Raw genomic sequence first — 9,502 nt, 5'->3', positions numbered from 1 at the left:
GTACCTGAAAGGTTCATTTCTGTTTCATGTAGTTATTCCGAGTGATAGGTAAGAATTTCGTGCAGGCTCTCAGATGCTACATTACGGCAGGCCTGTCAGGCAGTGTAGCATAAAGTTTGTTTTGGTAAATATATTGCAGTAGACGATAGTAATAAATTTGATGTGCAGGTAGAATAGTACATTTCCTGAATAAGGGTTCTGTATGCAAATTCTGCGGTCGGCCATAATAACCTTCAATGGCTCTAGGCCTTTTTTTTTTCTTTTTTGCAGAACAAGCAATCTACGAACCTTACGTGCCAAAACCCCCGATATATGATAATGAGGCACGCCGTAATGGGGGATTGCGGATTAATTTTGACCACCTGGGGTTCTTTAACGTGCACCCAATGCAAGGTACACGAGCGTTTTTTGCAATACGCACCCATCGAAATGCGGACTCCGCGGTCTGGCATCCAGCCCGCTACCTAGGGCTCAGATAGAGCAACGGCCTAGCGGCGAAGGCGCTGCGGAGGGCATGTTGCGTATAGAAGCCCGGGTTAGTTGTATTGTGCGATGCGTCGTGCTCCGATATCGCTTACTCCTTTTTCGGGCAGAGTAGTCACCGGCAGGTGAACGTTCTTGGTGCGACCGTGCATCAATTGTTAGTGTAATACGTGACGGAGAAAACGGGAAAAAATGCGGGTCTCCTTTTCAAATTTCTGCTTTCTTGAAATGGCCACCACCTTATCATGGCCATGGAAGCGGCGCTTATACACCGCACAGGCCCCACTATATATGTGGCTTCAGATGATATTAGAGCCGTGCTACACTCTAAAAAAATTACCGACGATTACGTTACTTCCTAATGCGAAATTTGAGCGCAGCAAATAAGCTGTTTCACCTTTTCGATAGATTGAGGCAAAGAAATCGAGCAACACATGTATGCGCTATCACAGAATTTTTTTTTTATTTTTCACACGTATTCCTTTAACAAAGACTCCACTAGGTAAGCTTCTGCTTCGGCGGCACGCACCTCTGGATTCTGACGGCGACGGCGCTGGGCCTCTGCTCTGGCAGCTCGTTTAGCAGCAGCAGCAGCAGCAGCAGACGGAGGACTTCCATCGGTCGTCTCGCTCATGGCTCAGAAAGAACTGGCAGATAATTTCGCAGTGGCGAACGGTAGCGGCAATTTCGGCTCGGGCGGTGCACATATACAGATCCGCCGCCACCGATCTGGCTCTCTGATTGCCACCGCACAGGGCGAACGGCAGCGGCAATTTCGGCTCGGGCGGTGCACATATACAGATCCGCCGCCACCGATCTGGCTCTCTGATTGCCACCGCACAGGGGTTGCATTGGAGGAGGAGCGAAGAAAGGAATTAAGTTCGAGCCGGCGCTTTGACAACCGGAGACTCGCAGGAAGAGGGGGGAGGGGGGCGGCGTGTACACCCAGCGGCAAACGATGGGGGCAGAAGCGCGCGCAGCAAGCGGACAACACGATAAAGGGAGGAGGGAAGAGATAGCAGCGACTGACTGATGCCGCTGACGCCGATAGTGAGTCAACCCCAGCTGCGGAGTTGGTTTCAAGGACAACGCCGCCGATGCCGACACAAACAATATGATACCCTCGCTTCCGCAGCGCTAAGAACCAGGTCTAGCCGTGGGAAGGTGGTCACGTATTCGTCGACGTGCCGGGGCCTACGTGAAATAACCGGCGCGTCGGCAACTGAAGAGCACCCTATCCGCCACGCAAGAACAGGGGGGGGGGACCCTTTCCTCCTCTTTCTGCATGGCGGCGACGGTGTTCTATGCAGTCACGTTATCTTGACTCTCTAGCGGCGTCAGCGGCATCCAGCGGTATCAGTCGGTCGCTGCTAGCGCTGGGGGGATGAAAGGGGGGCGGAGCTGGTTACGAGGCCGACGACAACGCCGACGACGACGCGAAACCCAGGAACGGACGCCAAAGAGCTGCGCTCTAAAAGCAGTCTAAAGTTCACGTCGATCGGACTATATCTTACAGGGACGAACATTATGTAACAGCGGCACCAGGTGTTGCGTTACAGCATGCATAACGTGGCGCTTGGTGCTGAAGTTAAAGACATATTGCCCCTGCAATCTTTTATAACATCGATTCATGCTGTAAGCGTAACGACAAATAGCAAAAATTCCTTAGCACACGCGTCTCTTGCACTTTACACGGTAAATAAGGGCGCAGCGCAGCTAAAAAAAAATGTTCACCTTTATAGATGTGACCGTGTCTCTTGTCTGGTAACTGTTACTGGGTTTTGATGTTCCTGAGCCCCATTACTAAGGGTTGCTGCCTTGTCTAGTTAGTAAATGTCACTAACGCTAATGTTATTAACTGCAGTTACTAACATGTTAGTAAAATGTGACAAGCAATTTACAACATACAGTACGCAATTACAATGTTCTTTTTCTTATAGTCAATGGACGTTGTTTTAATGAAACCTTCGACGACAGCAGGTTTTCGAAGCAGCTTCTGCGCTCGCGCGAATCGTCTCAACTGAGGGTGCCATGGGGTACTGAGTTACAGAGCGTGTTGTATATGCCACCAACTGCAGTGCGGGAATGCTGAAACTACGACGCAGTTCACGACGCAAATTTGTTTCCACTCCGTATCAAGAATTGGATTCGATTGGAGCAAACTTTATTTGTGCCTGCAGTTGGGCGCTCGCGCGCCCCGACGAGGGCCTGCGTCGACTACGAGGTTGCCGTTACTCGACGCGGGTCTCCGCTCGCCGTTGCGGGCTCGCCTTTCGAGCGCCTCGAGGACCTGCTGGACAGCCCAGAGCTGTTGGTCTTGGTCGTAGCTCTTCGCGGCTGCCTCGAGCCGCGGCGGGGTCGTTCTTGATCTTGCTTCAGGAAATAAACGAGGCATGTCGCAGGCGCTTTTGTGTACTTGGCCCAGATACGGAAGCGTGGAGTGTAGTATCGTGCGTCCTGCGCATAATTAGGCGGCCGACCCTGCGCGAGCAACCGCGTCTGTTCGACGCATCGGGGCTCGCTGCGCTCGCGTGTCTGCACGACGGGAACTGCCAGGGAGTTTCGAGCGGTATACGGATGGGGCACACGAGCCACGGCTGTCACGGCAAAAAGCTGGCGATGCGATTTTGTGCTCCCGTTGCCGGAAATGGAGATGGTTGTGCAGATGTAGGGCCTGAGTCCCCGTGCAACGCTCTAGCTGCCTTTTCCATAGGTGCACCCTCATTCTTTGTCCTTATTTTTTTTTTCATGTTCCCTGCGTAATCGTCACAGCTTGGCCACACACAGCTCCATATGCGCCGGCGGTCGCTTAAGAAATCACTGGTATCAAAAACACAGGTTTGTCGTGCCACTCTCTCTCTCTCTCTCTCTCTCTCTCTCTCTCTCTCTCTCTCTCGATCTTTCTTTCGGCTCATACTTGCATACGGAGGCGTTCATTTGTACTCTGTTCTATAAGCCGATATCTTAAGGATTCATCTAGAAATGCCCACGAAGCAAATGCTCGTAATGTCAGTCAGGCCCGGGCTCTCTCTCTATTCCATCTTGATATACGAACCTTGTTCCCGGTCACACGAATAAACGTCTTGTTTTTAGTAGCCCGAAGGTCGGCTTCCCCGCACCTAGAAGAGAAATTCGACTTGCGATTACACGATTTATTCACGTAACATTAACATATGCCTTTACGAAAGTTATACTTCCACTTGTTACTTTGCTAAATTTTCTTTTTTTTCTTCTTTCCTTTCGGTAAGATGCCATGCGCTTGCATCGGAATGCATTACTTCGCCGAAATCCTGTACCACACGCATCAATAAAACGGCTGGAATCACCCTCGACAAGGCAAAAAAAGAAAGGAAGGCAGCGAGCTGGTATTCAGTGGAGTGCGTTCGGCAAAGCGGCGTTTGCCTATGCGGCGCTTTGGGAAGTGACGGCTTTATAGGCGACAAACCTAGGCGGAGTGAACGAAGTACGTGCGTCCGGCGCCCTGTTTATTTTCTGCGTTTCCACTTGTTTACTTTTCTTCCCTCTCTTTTTTTTCTTTTTAACAGGACCGTACCAGGAAGATGAAATATGGACTTGTTCCGCGACGCGAGACGCGAAACGAACGCGAGATTTCCCTGCTGAGGCGCATAAAGTTGGGAGTTCGTGCCACACCCGGTATACTCTTTTATACATACGCATGAAAAAAAGAAAGACACTCAAACACACACGAAAGGCAGGCGCCAAGGCGAGTTGTGTGCTTGAGTCAAACACTTCCCTTCGTCTGTTGACGAGAGCAAGAGTGAACGGCGGGAGAAAAGAGAGAGGGACAAAGTAAAGAGTAAAGAAGGCACGCGAAACGCGTACCGGCGTGACGATTACGGATTTTCCGCGAGGTTACGCTTCGGCGGTGCCGAAAACGCGTGTCCGCCACCTGGCAAGTTGCGTACGGCGAAGCACGAGACCCGGCGCTTGCTGCGCTAGGTCACAAGCTGACGAAAAAGCAGAATGAGACGAAATAAGGTAACGTAATTGCTGTACGGAGCGTACATCGCGGCGTGCACAAGGACCGCCGCAGGATCGGCGGCTCGTGTACGTAGCAGACGCACCGCCAGAGAACGCCTCGTCTGTGTTGCGCCGCGCCCTCTATGCGCATCCGTGTAGCAAAAGCACGCGCTCCACTTCCGACGCGGGATGGGCGTCGCCCTGGTCAGTCCCTCGTCACGGACGCGCATCTGAGTAGAGGCCACTTTGTAGAACGTCTCGGGTACGGCTCTGAAAGCAGCGCGCGTGGTTCCAGAGAAAGCGATGCGTACAATGGGGTGGCAGAATAGGAGAGCGCGCCCGATGATATACACTGTCACAATGGCGACAAGCATCCTGAGGAGAAGAAAACGGCCAGACGCCCACTTTCGAGGCCAACGTGGTATACCTATATTCTGAAGACATACGTACTTAAGGCTTAGCCTTTTGCGACAGCAGGATCTTAGACCGCAGCCCTACCTTACTTCCAAGTTCTAGAGAGGCGTTTTTCACGCACGTTAAATTATAACTCCCCTGCCCCCCCCCCCCCCCCCCTGCCCACTGCGGTTGCAATAAATGAAATTAGCATCGTGGGCCGGTCATTTAGGCACTTCTGCACCGACAGCCATTTCCTGTGCCCGAGAAAAATGAATATCCTTGTGAATTCATGTGCTTCACTTCTCCGCGTTTACTCGCTGAAATGAGTCAGTGCTATGTGACCCGTCGGCCACCGGCTGAGGAAACGACGAAATGTTCAACACCAAGGCAAACAACCTACATGCACAACATCATGCGGACACTCGTACTACCATTGGACGAGCATCCTTTTGGATGCTCGTCCAAGTTTCAGTGGCGATTTCAAATTGAAACTGAAATTTATTTCTTGAGCGATAAATGCGAGAAAATTGCCTCACACACATATATATATATATATATATGTATATATATATATATATTAGAAGGAAGGAGGTTATTTCTTGTAATAAAACATAAATACCCAAGAAAGTGGACGGCAAAACAGCACCGGCGGTAGCTTAACTGGTATAGCATCGCACGCGTAATGCGAAGACGTGAGATCGTCCCCCCCCTCCCCCCCCCCATCTGGGGCAGTTCTTTTCTCATACTAGATTTAGCGCTAGGAGTGCTAACCATCGCCACTCAAAGCCATTGTGGGCAGATGTGGAACATCCTTTTTGGCCCGATGGCGTCACGTCACTCGTGAACTTACGAGAGCAGGTCGGTGGCTGAAAAGCCCTCATATGGTACATCAAGGCTACCCGATTCGAAACCTTATATATATATATATATATATATATATATATATATATATCAGTGAAGTAAGCACGATGCAAAGTAAGCTAAATATATAAAGTAAAGCAGACCAATTGACGGCTTGTGTAGCTATTAAAGGGAACTTTTTCTTTCTAAGCACCAGCTGCAAATGGTGGGTGGCATTTCGGGGGACCACTTTCTCCTCTTCCTTTCTGCACAACGTTGCGAGGAAAGCGGCTGCGAGAGAAACTGTGCCAGGGCGCATCTGCTTCCTCTCTTTCGGAAAGAGAGGGGGGGGGGGGGGGGGGGGGCTTCCGAAATTTCGGCGCGCGCGCTCTCCGGCATGCCTCGCGATCACTGATCCTGGCAACTCGGACGCGCGAGCCAGTGCATGCCTGCGCGCGGTTCCTTCAAGCGCTCTCTCAGTTGACGACACGATGCTGCCGTGATGCCTGCGTCCCTCGCACTAATATGCGGTGCCTTCCTGGTGCTCTGCAGCTTCGCCAAGTAGCAGCCTGATTTCGCTGTTCGCTACGAACTCGTACTCTCTTCTTACTTTCCCGCATCACAGTCGCAAGTCTGAAGCTTTAACGCGTCCATTTTCTGCACGAGCACTCATCTATTCCACCAAAGTACTCCAGCTTTTCTTTTGCCGCTGCCGAATATCGGAACAAAGCTGGATTAACGCTTGGTCTCCAGCAACTCGTGTCGGCAGAATTTGGCTGAATTTTTTTAATGAACAAGTATGGCGCTGTGGGTCCTTGCCATTGCCATGATTTTCATCAAGATCGTAACGTCGCAGCGCGCCATCGGCGGTCTCTCAGAACAGGCGTTGGCGAGCGAAGCGGGCGCCGTCGGCCAGCTTTCTGATGGAAAGTCACCGACTTCGCCGGTCGCTTCCCAAGGTGTCGCCGCGCCTGCAGTGACATCAGAGAGTGGGGACGGTGCTGATGGCGACTCGGAAGACGAGCCGGCGCTGAACGCCGAGGACTTCGTGCAGGACACCATAGACGCCGCCTACAGAAAGGCGCTGCCCATGGTTACGAAGTTCGGCTTTGACCCCGCTGTCTCGGGCGAGTGCTCGCAAAGCCTGCTCAAGATGGCCCTGGCCTTCCGCCGCCTGGAACCATGGGCGATACGCAGTGAGTGCTGATGTTTCATTTACTCCTGTTTTCTCTTTCGTTAGGGCCGGGAGGCCAGCGGAGTGCCGCAGCACGATTACTTCTCTCACTCGAGCGTGAGGGCGCAAGGTCCTTGCAGGCCGCGGGAAACGACTTGAACGGAACGAGGTAATGTGTATGGTAGCCTTGATAATTTAGCCACAGAACGGGCTCGAGGGGGCCTTTTCAATGGCTAAATTGACAGTTACCACTAAAGGAAACGAGGCCATGCAAAAGTGCGGGGCAGTTCTGGCCGACCTGACGCATCATGTGTATATTCTTTTCATGAGATCACTCGCATGAGAAACGTGTGGTGCACTAACAAGTTTTGTGCGTTCCATGTCGTGAGCTTTTGTGAATTATTTTCGGAATTAACGATGATAAGCAAAAAGCGCACGCGGAAATTTTACTGAAAGTGGCACGCAGACTGCGCTCACCCAGTGCAGGCTCACACGTAACCTGCGTCCAAAATCAAGAAGGGGGCTGACAGATGGAATAGCACACTGTGGTATAAAGTTTGTAAACAGGATAAGGTGTCTCAGAAAGGCTGACCAGCGTTTCGATAGGAGGACCTATTTTCGTCAAAGGCGGCTTCGTCATCCTCGGCATTTTAGTTTTAAAGGATTAGTGCAGTGACGTCACCTACAGTTGTTGAGATAGCCGATCAGTACCAGCCTCTGTACAGCTATTATGTTGTGCGGAATGGCGTTGGGTCACTTGAGCGTGGTGGTTTCGTCCGTGTTTTTTCGTTCCTTTGCGGGTTTGTTCGAAGTGTGGTGTGTGCGTCACTTGAAGTTTTTCCTCAGCTAGCGCACGGGATTTGTTGTCAAAAAGTGTGAGTGCAGGCTCTTCGTTATGGTGCATGTTCACGCTGCTACACTCGCACGCTCTGTCCCGCTGTGGCCTTCTCGCGTCGCGGAGCGTTGCGCGAAGAACCGTTGCGATGCGTTCGTTCACCCTCCGTTCCACAGGCTCTGAGCGCCCTACAGTCAACACAATTGGTAGGTTCAAATGCTTTCTAAATCATAGTATGGTGCAACGCTGTCTTGTCTGATAACTCATCATTGAGCATATAAATACATGGTGTTGGACAGAATTCTGAATGCTTCAGGGATTCTGGGAAAGAAGTTTCGCATACATTTCGGAAAATAACTGTGTTGGCCCTACTTCCTTTATTCCATTGAAACATATTTTTTTTTGCTTGGCCATGTATATTGGGTGTTTAATTTCATTAAACACCCAAAATAAAAGTGAAGCAACTTTTGAAACGTTTCTGGCACTGTCATTCATTTCCACCCTATTACCTCACGTTCTTAAGGAACGTACAAGAGAGATTGCCGTCAATAGCAGCCTGATGATGTTCACCTTAAAACACACACCGCCATTGTAGTATAGTAACATGTTGACAGATCAGCTGGGGAGATCGAGCTGCAAGGTCAAAGAAGAAAAATAACTGCTCCGCGTAGAGCTAAAAACACCGGACCCTAAAAGAAAGTCAGACATTAGCGCCAAGCATCATTTGATGTCGCCGTCACTTCCGGTGTGATGCTATTTTTTACGAAAGCGTTCGACTGGATTAATTATGAACGTCTACTCAATAAATTGACTAACTATGGAGTTAGTGGCATTGACCTTGATTTAATTAGATCATATCTAAACTCCAGAGTTCAGTTTACACACGTCAATAACCTCTCCTCTCAGTTAAGGAACACAAGGATAGGAGTGCCGCAAAGGGAGCCTACTTGGCCCTCTCCTTTTCGATATCTATTTTAATGATATTGTCAGTATTGACAATGGCACCAAATACATCATCTATGCTGATGACACTACACTACTGTTTTCCTCTCGTCATGCTTCAGACTTATTAAGGAGTGCTAATGCAGTACTAGATAAACTACATTTGTGGTCCGTTAAAAATGGTCTCATAAGTAACACTACTAAAACTAAAGCCATGTTATTCCAAGCCAAGAACAAAAACGCCACGCTGCCAGCTGACATCACACTTAATTCGGAGAAAATTGAACTAGTGAGCTCAGAAAACAGCCTAGGTATAAATTTTTACCACGATATGTGATGAAATAGTCACATATTATCACTTGTCACTAAGCTTGCAACGCGCCACCACATTTAAACATGTGGGCTTCTATGGAAGCTTCGCTACCAGTTTACCTCTGCCTTGGTGCTGGCGTGGGTTGATGAGCGCTTGCTTCAAATATGTTTCTTTTTGCAAAATGTGAAAGAGAAGTGGATGGTATATTATTTCCATGCTACGGCGTGAAAACGGTAACCGTGCCATCTAGCTCTCTTAGTATGCGTTTCCCGATAATTCCAGAAAAGCCAGCGCTGCAAAAATGTAACTTCTCTAGTCGTTTATTTCGCGATATGCAAAATAAAAAGAAAGAAAGAAAACCGTAAGTACAAACACGAAAGATGCTCAGCCAAGAACAACAACAACAACAAATACCGCCCAAATGCGCTCATTGCATGACTTGTGCAGGCATGGCTCAGTACCCTAGCCATTGCTCCATAACTGGTTTCTAACATTTGCAGTCGCACGTCTTGGGTCACATATAATACAAACACCCAGA

The 9,502-nt window shown here is 49.7% G+C and overlaps 1 protein-coding gene across 1 annotated transcript in view; it reads left to right on the top strand.

Annotated features, from left to right (window-relative positions):
• Nucleotides 1–6,126: 6,126 nt before the first annotated feature.
• The window catches only part of LOC142580084 (nose resistant to fluoxetine protein 6-like), a 73,441-nt gene continuing 70,065 nt past the window's right edge, over nt 6,127–9,502 (top strand). The window contains exon 1 of the mRNA XM_075690861.1: nt 6,127–6,896. Coding sequence (XP_075546976.1) covers nt 6,500–6,896 — 397 coding nt within the window. The 5' untranslated portion in view covers nt 6,127–6,499. The remainder of the gene's footprint in view (nt 6,897–9,502) is intronic.

The sequence above is a fragment of the Dermacentor variabilis genome, chromosome 1 (assembly GCF_050947875.1).
Source record: "Dermacentor variabilis isolate Ectoservices chromosome 1, ASM5094787v1, whole genome shotgun sequence".
In the NCBI taxonomy this organism is placed as follows: domain Eukaryota; kingdom Metazoa; phylum Arthropoda; class Arachnida; order Ixodida; family Ixodidae; genus Dermacentor; species Dermacentor variabilis.
This window is presented reverse-complemented; position numbering and strand designations above follow the sequence as displayed.